This window comes from Patella vulgata, chromosome 8 (genome assembly GCF_932274485.2).
Source record: "Patella vulgata chromosome 8, xgPatVulg1.2, whole genome shotgun sequence".
Taxonomy (NCBI): domain Eukaryota; kingdom Metazoa; phylum Mollusca; class Gastropoda; family Patellidae; genus Patella; species Patella vulgata.
Genome location: NC_065886.2, coordinates 35136906 through 35155358, shown reverse-complemented (window position 1 = coordinate 35155358; position 18453 = coordinate 35136906). Strand labels below are relative to the sequence as shown.

Sequence of the window (18453 nt, the reverse complement as noted above, 5' to 3'; positions counted from 1 at the left end):
ATATAACCCAACTTGCACTTGAACCGGATAATAGTCGGTTTAAATATAATGAGCTTTATTATTCCATCGCACGCGCCTAATAACCCACGCATTACTAGGTATCTATACCTGTTTATTTACCTATATTTAAGCTACCTGGCCTTGTATATAGGTTAGTTAATATTCAGTATGTATATCAGTGATCATATATACGCACTATTTAACCGATGGTGGAGTCATTTGGTACAGTGCAACTCACTAACCCCGTAATGTGACAAACGCGTCTACATTTGGTAGTCTTGTTTATCCAAATACACATTTGGGACTCCGATGAGAGATAAGACGTTTACCTGGTCATCTTAGCGCAAGATGATGTCATGGAATTCCCTTCGACCATGCGATATGACGCTTAAGGAATCCCGTTTGCAGAAGACGATCTGGAGAGGTCTCTGATTGGTCGAATGATTTGATTGGGTTACGTGTTTTTGTACTTAAGTGATTTTGGGGGTAGAAAACGGTATACATTACATTTTTAGTAGCGCCAGTATCATTTGATAACGGATATATGTTAAAGGAACAATTAAATAGCATGCTTGGTGAGTACACATTCTTTAAAAGTGGAATCATCAATTGTTTTAACAAATCGAAAACAATCCATTACAATGGCGGCTATACAATTCGGGCCACTGAAGACAAGCCCTGAAGCAGCGCGTTTTTGATTGAAATGGGGCGCTCTGAAGTAATCCAAAATCAAGGGATCATCATCGTTATCGCTAATTACTCCTTCAAATTTTGATCAGTATTTATATATGAAATTTATTGTAAAATTAGCACCTCCTTCATATTAAATTCAGCTATGCATCGTTTGTCTTGTCTTATATTAAAGTTTGTTTTGATTATTTCTAAAGACTGATGGGTTTTTTGTTGTTATTATTTTCCACCGGTCTAACGTTGTGCTACCAGTATGATAATTGTCAGTTGTTATTTTAAATAGAAAAATTGTTAATATGTTATAACTTTTTTGAAATTAAAATATATGGCAGTTATGTTTTATACGTATTTTTACTCCACACGCAATGATGCAAAATGACGATAATATGGGACTTTTACATAAGCATTGCATTCTTATATCCACATTTTTCTAATATTAATTTTAAAAGCATTAAAAAATAAATTTTACAACACGTTAATCAGGAGAAGCGACATTAGTTTTTTTTTATTGTTTTTTTCACCCGTCGGTTATAAATTCCATTTGGTCCACTTGGATAACATGCCATGCTATTTTATGAATTTTGCATAAGCATTGTAATGATAAATCCACAATAATTGGTTTCTAGTTTTAATTTTAAAAGAATTTTAAACCACACTAATCTGCATTTTCTATGAACGGGAGAGGTGATGTTCCTGGTTCGTCACAATTAGTGATTCATAACACGATATACAATTCCAATGAATCATTCCTCTCTTTTGTCATTATTCAGCAGGACAAAATTATAGACAAGGCTAAAATTGTCATGATCATACCATTGATATAGAATGATTAACAGAGCCCGATATAAAGTCTATCTGATTACTGTCTGATTTTTAAATCCGTGCAAGCTTAAATCTATAAAAGGAATATCAGTTCAAGGATGGTTCACTTCCGTTCAGTATTTACAAAGATGCTTTGAATTTAAATATAAAAGGGATATGGACAAAAGAATACAACACCAGCTATAACGTTCGTTTAAATATTTTAATGGGACACTTTTTAATCCGACTGTTAATCCAAGCCGGGAGATTATTTGCCTTTGATGTTTTATTTGTATTTCTTATAAGCAAATTGAGTAGAATTTAGCATGAAAAATTAAATATTGTCTGAAATATGCAAATGACGGTTTTAAGTTAGAAGGTAAGTTTCCGAACACCCTATTCCCATTTTTATTATAAATTTATTGCTAAAACTCTTAAATACAACCTTGGTAAGTCCATAATACAGATAGTTATCGACCGATATGTATTGTTCCTTCTGTCGACTGGTTTCTGAAATACGGGATTTTATATATATATTAGAGTCTACGGTAGATCAATACATAAACAAATTGAAAATACGCCCAGTTCAAGGAATTGACCACTTTTAATTATTTCATTCTAATATACATCAAATCATAAGCTACATGGTTGTCCTTGATGAGCGTCTTTAGATGTACATACACAATTATATATTGGAAATTAATTGTAAAAGATGTCAATAGTCTGTATTATTTTCACAAAACGTCAACCAACCTTCAGTATAAGCATGGACGTTATAATGTATTATAAGGTCAATGGTATAAGATATACCAGATCAAATGTGTTTATCTTTTTAGATTGCATCTAGGGAAATAAATACGTCTCTGCACTTAATAACCCTGCCTACTTGATTTTTTTTTAAATTTTCCATGCATAGAACTTAATCAAGCGTAACTAATACTACGAGTGAATACTTCTACAATGTAACCTTTACGTCATCATTTACCCGCTATGCTATTTTAAAGTCCCTCGTCATTATTTGAGTGATGGTTAATCCTTTGCAAACTACAATTTTGTGGAAAGTTGGAACTCTTAGTAATGTCAGTAAATAAAATGACTCAATTTTGTACATTATTGGGGGTGGGGGATGGTTAACCTTTGCGCGTTTGATCAGAAGATCTGTCATTGAGTCAAGTAGCGTAGTTTTGATTTCCCGCTTGTACGTGACAAGGAATCGGGGCGCCTGTCCAACCTCGTGGGTTTTCTCCGTTTTCCTTCCACTACTAAAGACAATATAGGGTCTACAAAAGTCAGGGTGGCTGATTAATTTTCGCTAAAATATTTTGATGAGCCTCTTTCTCATCCTGGAGATTATCTACCAGTGATGTTTTGATTTGTTTTCTTCATGAAATGTTAAATAATAAATTTGATGTGACCTTTTTCATATTCTGTTCAGGATATGTAAACTGTTGTATTAAAACAAGGTACATTATTTATTGGGTTCTACTGGTTGAACGGACGTTCAATCAACCGTTCTTTGTAAAATAAATATAAGGATACTGTTTATTTTCTATTTGGTAGAATCTTTAATTATGAAACTGACAATAAAATATTATGGATGTTGCATAAATGAATATAAACGCTACTTACTTAATGTTCACCTGTATAACGCCAGGTAACATATAGCTATATAATATATATAAAATATAAAACGTAAGAATTATAAATGTACATTTAATACTTTATAAATTTAGACCATATACCAGAATTATAAATAAAAAAGTCAATGGTGTTAATTAACGTGAAATGAAATGAATACGAAAACATAATGGTATCTACATGACCACTTGTCCCGAATTATACGTGAATTGTAGACATATATATACATGTCATTGTGTTAAACAGGAAAATATATAAATCATTTAACCATTAATAATCAGGCTTGTAAAAGGCACGGAAATTTTTCTTTTGGAAAATGAAATATATTGAAAATGGTTTTTCGATTTTAATATTTTCCATTTTACTGACTACAGCTAGGATTAACCGTATATATTTTGCCAAGACCCTTTCTTTGTAATTTGGTTGTTATTTTAAATTCGATATAAAACATACAATATATAATTCCTTCAACGTGTACCAATAATTTGCCCCAACAATTGCTTTCTTAGAAGTAGCACGATTTATTCGATTTCTACAAAATTATATCTTCAGTGTGGTGTAATGTGCTGTCTTCAGCGTGTAACTGCAATTGGTACTTAATTTGCTCAAGTTTTTTTTTCTTTCTTAAAAGTAGCAGAATTTATTCATGTCACATTTTAGCACATAACCTTCGATTTGTACGAAATTCAAAAATAATAGATATGGTCAATATGCCGAGATGTGCTGCTTAAAATCTATGACTACCACTATATCTTCTTTCTTGGGGCATACCTGTCCATGTTAAGGCTTTTTAACGCGATTTGTCAACATAATCAATAAAATATTTATCTTGCTTTAACCATACATAAAAACATTTCAAGAACGATTTTTTGTGAAACTTTGTTAATTTTATAAATATTTTGAACTAAGTAAAGTTTAGAAATAATTGAAACATTCGAATTAATTTCACTTTTATTAATTTGGTGATTAATTAACGAGTACACCAGTCAAGTGGTTAACACATTATCTCAAAAGTTAAAAAAACTATGTAGTATTTTAATATAAAGACTCTTATTGTTATCTAATTAATGACATCTGTATCTAGAAAATGACCTTCGTGAACAATGTGCTTTTGATTGTGTAAAGTTTTAAACTCTATATAGTTAACCTTTGTTATAATATGTTAAGAATTTCAGATAACTTATTTCTATGGGTATGTATATTGTATTACTAAATGCCACGTTTTTGTATCGTCCTCTTATTCTTTATGGGAGCCACGGTGGTTACGTGAGGGTCGCCGGTTCGATTCCGGTGTTGGCCTAGAAAGTTCATCAAGATTTTCCGAAGTGGTTTCCACGTGTCAGTGGTGCAGGACGGAGGGCACGTAAAAGATCCCCTGGCAGTTGGAATTCGATATAAGATAAGAGTAGGCCGTAGAACGGCTGTGCGGGCTGTATGGTATGGTATGCCCGTCTTCATTATCCCAGACGGAGTAGAACAGTAGGACGTTAAACTCCATTTCATTTCATTGCACTTATTGCTACAGAACACCAGATAAGACTTTCCATAATGTAATTCTGCAGAAGTGGCGAGTCTACAATTTTCGGACAAAAATTATTTTAAATATATTATTTTAAATAGATTATTATAACTAGATTATTATAACTCATATTCAGAACACCAGATAACACTATCCATAATAGAATTCCGCACGAGTGGCTGGCAAGTCTACAATTTTCCGACAAAGATTATTTTAAATAAATTATATTATTACTCATATTCACCATATTTATATAACTCATATTATTGGTTATAAAAACAGTTTGGTATACTATTGTCAGCTGTTTGACTGACTCATGAGTTAAACTAATTTTAAAAATATATTCATTAAAATTATATAAGGAAGAGTATCTATCAATATAACCCAATATGTACATATATTATTGAAAAATTCTAAAATATTATGCAATAATTCATGAGGTTAAATTGTGTTTGAAAAGTGCAGAAAAGGAAGAGTAACTAAGAATTGCCTAATATGTACATATTATTTATTTCCGCACTAGGGAATATATCCTGGTTATGACTGTAACTCACGCCATCGTATATCGTTCGATTAATGTTTGCTTTCTCTCGACCTGTCCGTAAAGTATTTTACTGAGTCACAAATTTCAAAACCCATTTAGCAACCAGGAACCTGTTCAATACTGAGGTTGGACGTATAACGTTTCATCGTGACTTGCAACCGGAAGTTTACATATACATAGTTAATTTGTTGAACGTATGATCATTTCTGTGATTTGGTGATATATTTGAACTAAAAACACATTTTAATTAGTTTATCCATCAAAAGTTTGCTTCAAATTCTTTTCAAACCATTTTAATCCAAGAACACTACCCGGTGCAGCGAGAATCTACTTTTTGTATCCGGCGTGTTTATCACGTGACTTGAAAGAGGGAGCATCCATTACCTGTTATTGTATTTGTCGTTAGGCGTTGTCTAGTTCCCATACACATCGAAGCCTAAGTAAATTCCTGAATTATTCTCTGCCGACTTTTTTTCCGTCGTAAAATGGCAGAGTCCACAGGACGTTTAATTCTCTCAATGATCTCACAAACGGCAGCTATTAGATTAACCCATTAGAAGCGCTCCTTGTATCACTTCTTATTAGGGACACCCTCAGAATCCAGTATCTTTAAAGTAATAAACAGTTACAAACAGATAATTCTATTTTACTGTGTTCATGCTAGGAATTATTATTTTACGAGGATAACGAATCAGTCCCAGCTGTCTAGAGATATTTTACGTAGCCTGCTCGTGGCATTGTTTAAAGAGGGCTTAAAGGACAATGTTAGTATCCACCAATATCACATTAGCTATAGAATTGGCTAAACATATTCCAAATATACTTTTAACATAAAGGTCCGTATTACTATTGATCCGAGAATCGGGAATTAACGCAGCAAAGAGACCAATCGTCGCATAGACGTTTATGTTAAAATTATATTTGGATTGTGTTTCGCCAGTTGTAAAATTGGCGGACACCAACATTCTGGACACTGCAATGTCATTTAAAAACTTCAGTGTAAATTAATGTTCCCATTTAGTGACATTCCATAAAATAGATATTTAGATAGTGTGCTATCTTTGCGCAAATTGATACTCACCTATTTTTAAAATGTATTTTACATGTCCTGTTCCCATTTAGGATGTAAAATGTCGACGATTTTTATAAAAAATAAACATATCTGTATTTTGGTTAAAGAAGATGGTTAGGAAGGTGAAACGGGAGGAAGAGGGATGGGGTGGTTGGTTGAGATTGTGGTGTTCTGTGGGGGAAGGAGGAGTCTGCTACATTGTAATATGGACAAACTCTTAGTCCTGCCATTGGTAAGCATAAAATAATTTATATATTGAAGATACATTATGGGGGATTAGATAAAGAGCTGGTAGTTCTCACTATGATAGTTAAAAACGAGATAATGTAAAGGGAATTTGCTGAAAATTTGAGTCAAATTGATCCACCCTGAACCGAGTAATTAGCGATTGAATTTTGGGCCTAGCCTCGATCATCATTACTAAAGTCAGTACGATAAAAAACATAGTCTCGATTATCCAATTTTTGATTTAATCCAGTAAATGTCGCAGGCTAGCGATGCCAACGAGAGTTGATTATGGTCTGGATAAGTTAATTAATGTCTAATTAATAATTTAGATAACATGTCAGGCCTAAAGAAAGACCTGCAATAGGCAGATTTAGCTCTTGCATACTGTATGTTTAATTAGAAGTGTGTTCGGCCTCTGCTATAATCTTTGCATGACAAATATCCCACTTTAAAACAATTAATGGAGAGTTTAAGAAACTGTTACTTTAACAAGATATGTATATCGTCACCAGACTGATTAACATGTGTTGTTTTACAGCTATGTAGATCCGATATCAACCAATCACTAGCTTCAAGATAGGTACGTCTATGACGTAGTGGTCTTTACAACCAATGAAATAACTCGTTTAAATTTCAAGGTCGTTTGTCGTTCAGTTACTTCAGTACATGATGAGTAAGCGGGTAACCTCTTTTCTTTTACAATGAGCAATTATAATGGACTTTTAAATGTTTTCTGTACTAAAGATCGCTATAAATTGTTAGATATGCAAAACTGCCCACCTAAATGACACCATTAATGTACTGTCTGTTACTTTTATAAGAATACAAATGAATATCCTCTCGTTTTTTATTATTGCAGCATATTCATAGTGCGGCCCTTTCACATCATGTGTTCAGTGGTACTTTACAAAGTGACATTATAAGCATAAACCCAAAATTATGGACATGTTAAAACTAAACGTTGTATTGTTTAAATAAATGTGTTTTATGTTGTCTTTTAGAAGAATATAGAGATGTACAACATCTTATACTAAAAGGTAGACTATTTCATAAAACAGTCGTTGTACAACGCTTATGTTTATGATCATTTCATTAGTGTATAAATTAAGGTCGCCGTCAATTCTTGACTGTCATATTATGTTGGGGTCCGTGTTCGATCTCGATGTTGGTCATGAAATTCAATCGGGATTTGCAAACCTGGTTTTCCTTTAACGTATAGATGGCCTGGCGACGAAAACGCGGTTAATCGTTCAGATGAGACGAGAAACCAAGCTCCGCCCATGTACAGGTTGGTGTGCACGTCAAAGGACCATTGCTAGTTGGTTTCCTCCCACTGCTAAAGACCCCTACGCGTAAGCGAATTATTGAAATAAAATTAAACCATATGTTAGTCCCGAAATGACCTAGTTTGTGTCGAGTGGACGTTAAACCCCATCTCTCTCTCTCTCTCTCTCTCTCTCTCTCTCTCTCTCCATTGCTAGTTGGAAATGCGATGAATTGTAAACAGGACCGCCGCTGTTTGAGTAAACGATCTGTCACAGCAAACTGAAGGCCGTATGTCCGTCTTCATTAGCCATGTTGTTCCAGAAGAGTAGGACGTTAAACCCCAGTTCATATAATCAGACGTAGAACGAGTGCTTTCTAACATACAACACCCAAATAATGTGTGGGTCCAAAACCCAAAACAATATCATAACCGTCATTTAATACATCGAAGGCTTGACATGAATCGATGACAATAATCACGTTCAGTCAATAATTTTACTTTTAAACAAATAAACAGACTGATCTACCTGCTATATAACTCGATTAGATACTTGCTAAAGGTATGACCTAGTTAAAATCCCACGTGGTATATCTACCCCCGCCTACTGTATTACCTGTGTATATGTCCCGGCATCTGAGTCATCTGACAGTTGAATGAACAAAACCACATGTATATCTAATATCTAACACATATCGTTCATATACGTTGATAAAATAACATCTCTGTTATAAACTAGCTGATTTTAACGTTAATATATACTGATAAATAACTACTGTTATATAACCATTATTATATCTCGGTGATAGTCTGATAACTGTGATATTTACTTTAAGGTAAGAATAGCTTTTAGTTATAACACAACACAGTTTTATGGATAACAATCACATTATTACAAGATTTTGTAAATGTTGTGTACTTGATGTTTAACTGTGAGCATAGTCTTTATCTTTAGTCATAACATAACTAGCTTTTATGGATAACAATCGCTATATAACAAGCCTAAATTAGTCGATATCAAGCATTAGAAAATTTCAAAAATGAATGTTGTATGTTTAATATTTAACTGTGATATTTACAATAAGTTAAGAATAGTTTTTACTTATAACACAACACAGTTTTATGGATAACAATCACTATATTATTATTATATAAGCACAACGTTTATACAAGATGGCATTAGTCGTTTTCAAACATAAACAATTGCAAAAATAAATGTTGCATACTTCATAACGAGTGAAATTTTGTCGAAACGTTGTGTGTATATAGTGATTGTTATCCATAGAACTGTTCGATCGTTAAAAAATACTAACTAGAAGTCATTTCATGTATTACTTGTGGTAGTGCCATACTTGCTAATACTCGTTGAATCTGTTCAAACAGTATCAAACTATTATTCTTTCCAATCTCATGTAGAATGTCGCCTGTCTCGGACCAACTCATTGGCTGTAGCGGGCACAATATGGGTCCAGTCTTAGCATGAATTAGAATATTTTAGGACAGAAACTGAATGGGGTTGAATGTTCCGTCAACGCAATACTTGGGTCATACGGATACTTTTTTTTTAAAATGTGTACTATTGAGGACAATGTTGCCCTGACACCCCCCCCCCCCATTGAATTTCAACAATCAACGGTCCTTCGCCTCATCAGAATGCTATACCCCTTTTTTTAAATTGTGAACTCTTAGTAAGGACAACTTAGCCCAGTCAGCTCCTCATTGAATTTCATTAATCAACTTCGTCTCATCCGGATACTGACGACTCGTACTGCCACAAGGGGTTGGATTGCCGAATGGTTAAACGCATGCGCGTTAGATCACACGGTCACTGAGTCATGTAAGATCGCCAGTCCAACCTCATGGGTTTTTTCCGTGTCCTCCGATTTCCCCCCACAGCTAAAGTCCCAACGCGCAAGCGAGTTATTGAAATAAAATTGAACCATGTGTTAGTCCCGAAATGACCTAGTTTGTGTCGAGTGGACGTTAAATCCCATTTCTGTCTTTACCTCTCTGTGTGATATCACACGAGGTGAAAGAGAACGAACGATAGCGCAAACGCGTCCGTCAGCCTTAGAAACCTTATAAACGTTACTGGAAGCTTCGATCTGTCATCATTAATAACAGAAAGCGAAACTTGTCAACGTCCTCCACGTATTAAAGCTTTATGTATCATATAAACTATTCATTATTTATATTTTTCCACGCGTTCGACTTGACACAGACTTTCTCTGTGTTAGTTTGCTCTTTTTTTACTTTATTTTCTTATTTCTTCGTATCATGTTTCGGTGGGCTTGATCCAGTATTTTCCTTGCATGTTATTAATGCAGTGTATGCATTATATAGCCAGTTACTGATCGGTGATGCTGCTATGGTTAAATACCTTTATGTAAAGATAGAAAATCTTGATGTTCAATTGAATGAATTGTTATGTCTAATATATGCTCAAGTTTGCTGTACAATAGCGTTTGGATTTCATTCTTCCCTTCCTCGCGGGGGAGGGATGGGGGGGGGGGAGTTACTGTTTTGATTATAAACTATAATAGCTTATTAATAAAGGATCTCTAATTGTATATAAAAAAAGGGATCGGATCTTATGAATTATATAAGCAGTAAAGATCTACACCGCCAAATGTTACGTCATATAATAAAGAAGGCCCAGCTGGTCGCCGAAGTCATGAATGTTGTATCTAGAGTACAAACTATATAAACTGATACGGTCATATTAACACTAGAGTACAAACTATATAAACTGATACGGTCATATTAACACTAACCCTAGCTTTTCATACCCATAAATCCTGTTTACTTACTAATTTTTTTATTTTATTTTAAGAATAATCATCCGAGCATTACTTTACACACACCCATAGAGTATTATGACCAACAATAAATCATGATGATATCACATTTGGTTATCTCAACTTGCTTTTTTTTAATTTAAAAGTGACTAAAACGATTGAAATGTTGATCCTTTTTTTCATACAGAGTGCACACATATATTGAGAATATATTGAGGTCTCTTCTGTCCGTTTGAGACCTCCATGGTAATTGTATGTCTCTTATGTCCGTTTAAGACAAACATGTAGTAATGTTATGTCCCGTCTATCCGTTTAAGACAAACATAATGTATGTTATGTCCGTTTGAGACAAACATATTGTTTTATATTTTATGGTCACTAATTGTGTATAGTGCGTTTGAGTAACTCTGTCCAGTAAGCCGCGTTTCTGCTTACCCCAGTTCGTTCTCCAACTATCAAGGGTTCTGTTACGTGCACGCGTATGTGTATAAGGGGGGACCTCTATTTTGTTATCCGGGCTTGAAAAATACCGGGAAATTCTAGTCAAGAATCGACTGACAAGGAACAGCATCTAGTTGTTTAGGTGGGACGGGCAAAATGCCTCTCATCGTAAGACGCTAAACCCTATTTAAAGGGGCTAAATCGCTAATATTTGGGACCTAGAAATTGACAAAAATGGGTCGCAAGGCATATAATAATGTAATATGAATGTATATAAACTGATTTACATTCAATCGTTTCTGTTTTACTGTAATTTCTAATCAGTTATGTTCGGCGAAGTACGCCAGAAGTCTCATGTGAATGGCAATCTTTAGCGTCTGGTTTTTCCAGTCTACACCGATGGTATTTATTGTGCATCCTCTCCAGATAAGAATATAGCGACACCACTTGGCATGACATGTGGAATATGTCTAGCCCTGTTCTTTGAGTCCCTTGTTCCAAATGGCGCTGAAACGCATTATGGTACACGATTCGTGTACCAATGGTAAAATGTTTATTTTGTCTTTAATATTGGATATCAGAAGCCCATCTTTACCTGTAAGATCACAAGACCAATGTTGATTTGAATTGACAAATAATTCGTGTTTTCAATGTCGAAGATTTTTGATGATATTGAGTTAGAGACATAGCTACTTTAATTTCATTTGATTACTGCGATCAACATCAAGAGAGTTTGTGTGTCATACATTGTAGTAGGATGGTAAACCCCATTTATTTGTCAAACAGTGTATTCAAAGGTTGAAAGGTTTTTACGCACGTCTACTCTAGCGGAACGATATTTGTAAATCATATATATATACGGCGTAGAGATGTGGGATGTTTTGTAACCGTGCTATTAAACCCATTCATATGAATATATCATACTATAACATAATTAGGTTATATCAATATAAACTAAGGTGTAAGGCCCTATATCTGATATATATACATTACGTCATCACTCCCCCATCTTAACATATATATTACAGTCTTATATCAATAAATGGCAAAAAACAATCTTGTGAATCAAGATAATAAAATCAGTCAAAAGCTTGGCTTTCACTTGTCATTTTTTATCGCGATCTGAACAGAGGGTTGAAACTGGTAAAATATATGTGATTTCTTTAAATACGTCGTGATTTTAAATTACTGTTTGTTTTATTCCCTTTTAGCAAAGCGCGACGGGGGGGGGGGGGTCGAGGTTGAATCGTCTAATGCGTGCGCGTTAGATCATAAAACCTGTCATTGAGTCGGCAAGTGGTGTGTTTTCAATCCCACACTTGTGCGCAACAAGGAGTAAAGACGCCTGCACAACCTCGTGGGTTTTCGCCGTTCCTTCGGTTTCCTCCCACTGCTAAAAGCTCCACCCCACACCCAACGTGCACGCGCAATCGAATTATTGAAATAAAATGATACGTTTTCAGTACCGAAATGGCCTAATTTGCGTGTTGAATGGGCGTTAAACATCATCTCTAGAACAATCAACGAAATTTTATTTGTCTCTAAGGTGACGACAACAATTTTATATTTTTCAGCCATGATGCTTCAGGAATTAACATTTTCTCTAGAATTCGACCAGACTGTTCCCCCATTTGATGATTATCAACGATCTCAAGCACCCACCCCAGATCTGTATTACCCAAACAGTCTATCTTCTAGTCCTGTAATGGGACACAAGACTTGCAGTCAGCCTTTAACCTCAGCGCCACCACAGCAACCACCGCCGCCATCTTACTATGAGCACATGAATGCCGCTTATAGCACTACGAGTCTTCACTCAGATGACGGCTTAAGTCTCGATGACGTCATGGAATGTATTCAAGCTGATAACCAATCAAAAACATCAACATATGGGGATGGTGGTATGTACTCTTATGTTAATGTCCTTGATTCGTCTGTGATCCATGACAGGGGTCCTACATGTATTTGTTGGGATAGACGAAAACCCGAGGCCCAGTGTGGTATTCGTTAGCGTGCACGTAAAAAAACCATTGACTTTAGAACTTCGGTGAAAATTGAAATGTCATTGTTCTGGCAAATACCTGGGCCCTTATTCACGAAAACTTAAACTAAGTTACAACCGAAATTGTAAGAAATACTGCAACTTCATTGGATATATGCAAATTGATTTTACTGGTCAGCCAATCGAATTGCAGTATTTCTTAAAATTTCGATTGTATCTTAGTTTAAGTTTTCGTGAATAAGCGCCCAGTATTGTGTAATCATTATTGCCACAAGTTCGACAGTTAGATTCATCAAGTCTGTTTTGGCCATGTACAGATCCACAAGAGATCCAAATGCCTCTTGCTGACGCTAGATCAGTCTTTGCAACTACATCTCTAATTTATTTTATAAATACACTCCTTACATACATTATATCTGTATTACAGCTCCAAGTCCGGTCAGTTATCCCAGTCCACACAGAGACGACACAAGTCCTATTCGATACCCTAGTCCACAGATAGACGATATAAGTCCAGTAAGATACCCCAGTCCTCATAGAGATGATATATGGACGGACGATTATGGTAAGAACTTATATTTGTCTCATTACCGATTAATAGTCCTATAGTAATAAGCTTTTACAAAAAATTATATTTAGAGTCGGTGCCTCAACATGAAGTAGCTTTAATTTTCAAACATTTGAGAGAATATGTTACGAATAAAATATTAAACTGGGATGCAATGAAATGGATTGGGGTTTAATTTGGAGACTTAAATAAAAATCCTTTATATATCAATGTGAGGGGGTGGGGGATTCTGAAAAAGTCCGAGGGTTCTTTTCGGCCAGTGCAAGGATGATTCAGATCCGGTGCATTCTAGGCGAGAGACCTGTGTCCTGCCGCTCGACAACCGCAACCATCTGTTTGAGTTGCATTGTTTACTATGGGCAAGATTTATATTGAACTCTTATGTTATCTTTATTACTGTCTTCTATTTTAGTTCAGTCCTGGGAGAGAACAGAAAGAAGCAATGCTGCTAAACAACGAGAAATGGCCAACTTCGTATTAGCAGGTAAGACATAGTTTTAGGAAAGGTTAGGTCACTCTAGAACCCCTAGTTCTACGTGAAAATGAAATGAAATGGGGTTTAACGTCCTACTGTTCTGCTTCTATGCTGGGCTAATGAAGAAGGGCATACGCCATACAGTGTGCTATGAGGGAAATTTTGCCCGAGCAGTGGCACTATCGCGTACTCTTATATCGAATTCCAACTGCCAAGGATCTTTTTACGTGCATTCCAATGTATACACGGGAACTCTGTTTTTTGTCTCACCCGAAGGAATAGACAGCTGTCCTTGTCGGGCCCTCCGTCCTTTATCACTGACAAGGGGGAACCCCGCCGGAAAATCTGGATGAACTTTCTCGGCCAATGCAGTAATAAGTATCCACATAGATTAGGGCTTATAATGAGTCGATGCGCTTAAGTTTGTGGATGACATTCTGTAAGCTTATAAAGCTCATTTCTGGTTTAATTTCACTAATGAGAAGTCCCCATTTCGATCGAGAACCAAAGTGACAACAACAACGTTACCAATTTGGAAGCAATTTCTGTGCTGAACTCATTTTCAGTTCATATTCTGACAACGTGCATTCGGATCTTAGACACCGCGAGGTCAGAATGGACTCCTATATATTTAAACAAATTTCCAGTTAGTGCACGTTCTAGAGCTTAGATGTCGCACTAACATCGGGTGGTAAGGAGGGTTGAGCGCCAGTAGCAAACTGACTGCCATACACGAATAAACAAAGAGCGAGTCTTTAATGGAAGAATTAACTAATTCTGGGTTTTTTGTGTTCTATTCAAGGTAGCGGACAAGTTCAGCTGTGGCAGTTTCTGTTGGAACTCCTGACAGACAGTAGTAATGATGTTTGCATTAAGTGGGAAGGACCAAACGGCGAGTTCAGGATGGTGGACCCTGAAGAAGTGGCTCGACGATGGGGTGCAAGAAAAAACAAACCCAACATGAACTATGATAAAGTTAGTCGCGCCATGAGATACTATTACGATAAACTGATTCTTTCTAAAGTTCATGGTAAGAGATACACGTACAGGTTCAACTTCCAGGCCATCCTGAAGCAGCAGAAAATGGGGTCTAGTCTAAACTCTTTAACAGAACCTCGCTCAAACAACTCAACTCCACGTGATCTCTTAAACCGGAAACTAGAAATGGGAATCAAGTCATCATCTGTACAGTGTATCTCCCCGGTACGAAGCAGCCCGGAAACATCAGGCTCGTGGCACGAAACGTCCCATAACGAATTTTATGCGCCTGGTAATTATTCGCATCCATCATCACTAAATGTTTATCAAGAGATGCTACGAAATGATTCCTGTCAGCAGTATGGCAGTCTTCCATATTGACTCAATCATCCAAATCATGATTGATGCTAATTTGTTCTTTGCTCAGTGATTAATTCACTTACTGTCTCAGTGAGAGGTCTCAGACAGTTATTGTACCGTGAAACGCAACCAAATGTTGGGTTCTAACGTCATCAATTTGTGGTGTCGATGACGTAATCTTTGAAAGGCTTGACGTCATCTCGAGACTAGAGATTGCTTGGTGTATTCAATGATTTATTTTGGAAGGGCATTGTTAGTATACGAAACGAATACTTTTCTAATGCATTTTAGATCGTAAATACTAATCATTCACCATGGACCATGCTGCTATGTAAACGTCCGTGATGCACGTCGGTGTGAAACCCGCGGATGTCTTATTAAATGGCCATATTTCCATATAAGGGGCATTAACATTCCAACAAAAGAAAATCATGCACAGTTTGAAATCACGTGATTGGAAGCGAATCGAATTCAAACTAGATGAGTTTTTGGAGGTTATTAATACATTATTTGTTTAAATATCGTAGATTATATTATATTATATTATATATATACACTATGTGCCTTGTTGATCTCCATCATTTATAGTATTAAATATTCCACAATAGAGAACGGATAGTTCTACAATTTTGATAAACTAATACACAGTGGTGTCCAGGGGAAATAAACATTTTATATTCAAATTAATTAGGGCAACTTGTACAATTAGGTTAACAGCGATTTCAAACTTCAAAAATCTTAATTTTAATTTCACTCTTTGATTGGATTCCCCCCTGAAATGGATTCCCGACTATCTCTGCACACCACTGTATACACATCAATTCAATGATTATTGGTCTATATTCTTGAAAACCAGATATAGCCATTGGTCTTGATGTTATTGACTACTACCGTTGCTAATTTGTTGTTTTTTCAGTTCGTAATAGATTAACATTAATGATTAAACTAGGTCATTGACCTTTCTTCAGCTTGGTGCCGTGGTTTCGCTCGAATACCTCAAAAGCATCAATAATTTTGATTCCTTGTTTAGAATGAAGGAACCGAACAAACATGGGTCTCGAGTCAACCGCTCCATCGGAGTCATACAAAACTTGACTTACTCAAATTTAAAGCTCTATATCGATAACAAAATCAATATCAAAATATTTATGATTTCATATTTTACCAGAGACTGTGGCACAGCAAGTAATTAGAATTTAAGTAAAGCTTAATTGAGAAAAACAATACGGCTCCGGGCCCTGGTTTCAGCAAATTTTACAGTTTAGTCTATTTATCAAAATTAAAAATATTTATTATGTAATAATAATATTTATGTTATTAATGTTAAAAATGTATCTTAGTTTTATTATAGTTTTGTATTGTTTAAGAGTTCAAAACTCACCTTGTTAACTAAGCTCGAGAGAATTTATTAAACATATCTAAAGTTCTGGCCCCGAGTTCACAAGCCATTCTCAGACTTAAATTAAGAATTTACTCAAAATTGTTCGCCTTTTTTAAATTAAAATATAGCCTTTATTAAACTTTTGTGGTTTTAATATATCAAACAAATCAATCAAAGATATTTCTCATTAACAGTGTTTGAAAGTTGAGTAAATTCGTAACTTACGTCTGAGAATGCTTTGTGAGCTTTTGGCCTGAAGTAAGACCTGTTTCAGCCTTTAATTGTAATACACGTTCTTGTAATTTTTGTCAACAAGATATGTTAAGATACAAAAAATGTTCAGATACAAAACGGGTTCAGATACAGAACATGTTTATGTTCGAAACCCTTTCATGTTCAAATCATGCGCATACACAAAATAAGCTCATTTTCAAATCGTACTCATATGAAAAATATGTTCATATCATCTGTTCATATACAAAACATGTTCATATGCAAAATATGTTCATATGCAAAACATGCAAAATATGTTCATATGCAAAAATGTTTATATTTCCAAAACAACTTCATGTTCAAAACATTCCCACATTCCCGGTAAATTGTTTCTATGTTATTATTAGATTGTTTACAGGCCTTACTTGTATTATTAATATTTAGTTCAGATTCGTTTCGTTTTAATTTTACACATAACCATATCATTGTAAGGTCTATGCCCTTTGCACAGTGTTAGATTTTGTCTCCTAGATTTCATTGAAATTGTGAAGTAGGTTGATTGTTAAAGACTTCGGCAGAAAGGCCCCGCCTGCTAATTGCAACTCTTTGCCAACTAAACTTTAGTCTACAACGTTAACTGGAAGCAGGCGACTGTCAAGCATTAAGACAAAAAAAACTATTAAGTCAGAAAATTATGGTGAGATAACTAGCAATGTCCAAAGACTTGAGGTCTTATATTTTTAAAATATTCAATGGCTTAAGACCTGTCTATAGTGCTATTCATTAAGTATTCAGAGACTTAAGACCTGTATATATTAATATTCATGAAGTATTCAAACACCTGTCTTTTTTACAATTATAAATTGTCCGGACACTGAAGACATGTCATTGTTACTATTTTAAATTGTTCAGACAACGAAGACCTGTCTACACTGCTAGTAAAACGACAAGCGATATCAATTGATTTGTTTACAAGGTTAATGTGTTTTACCACCTTCCCTGTGATTATTTTTATTTTTTATTTAAAAAGGTTTTATATATTACGAGAGCTGTTTGTTATGTAAATATTATGTTGAACATTGTTACTTACCTTCTGTAAATATAGATATATTTTATTAGCCAATATTTTACTCTGTTAGATATTTTTGCTACAACAAATTAAATATTTTATATAACTGGATAATCCTTAGTTGTTGTTTTTTATGCAATGTGTGTTGGTATACGGTTTAAAAATCGATGTTTCAAGCATGGGATTGGCATGTCGGCCATAAGGGACATATGCGAACAAATGGAATGTGGTTTAAGTTCTCATCAATACAATATTTTTGTTATTTTGAGACGAAATTATATTAAGTTTCACTTTTATAATTAAGTGAATTTTGCCCAGACAGTTGCGTTTCCGCCTAACTGTGTTTCAATTTCATTTGGCAAATATTTTCTAAAGTTTACGTCAGTGTTTACACGGGTTTTTATCGCATCCG

At 35.0% G+C, this 18453-nt stretch overlaps 1 protein-coding gene across 3 annotated transcripts; it reads left to right on the top strand.

The window, feature by feature from the left end:
* The first annotated feature begins 482 nt into the window (after nucleotides 1-482).
* Nucleotides 483-18149, top strand: LOC126829370 (ETS domain-containing transcription factor ets-5). Of its 3 annotated transcripts, none has more exons than XM_050559193.2 (5): nucleotides 483-575; nucleotides 12570-12896; nucleotides 13425-13562; nucleotides 13978-14049; nucleotides 14843-18149. In XM_050559193.2, exons 1-5 carry the CDS (start codon nucleotides 545-547, stop codon nucleotides 15397-15399), a joined length of 1125 nt encoding a protein of 374 aa, XP_050415150.2. In that variant the 5' UTR covers nucleotides 483-544; the 3' UTR covers nucleotides 15400-18149. The 3 variants fall into 3 exon arrangements, with proteins under 3 accessions (XP_050415150.2, XP_050415152.2, XP_050415151.2); XM_050559195.2 differs by lacking the exon at nucleotides 483-575 and adding an exon at nucleotides 6418-6496; XM_050559194.2 differs by lacking the exon at nucleotides 483-575 and adding an exon at nucleotides 8463-8592.
* The last annotated feature ends 304 nt before the right edge of the window (nucleotides 18150-18453 follow it).

Excerpts from the sequence above, each read along its gene's own strand:
- LOC126829370 (XM_050559193.2), top strand. The coding sequence starts at position 545 with ATGTTAAAGGAACAATTAAATAGCATGCTTG. Across the intron at positions 13,563-13,977 it reads TATATGGACGGACGATTATG|TTCAGTCCTGGGAGAGAACA; the intron begins GTAAGAACTTAT and ends CTTCTATTTTAG. Across the intron at positions 14,050-14,842 it reads GGCCAACTTCGTATTAGCAG|GTAGCGGACAAGTTCAGCTG; the intron begins GTAAGACATAGT and ends GTTCTATTCAAG.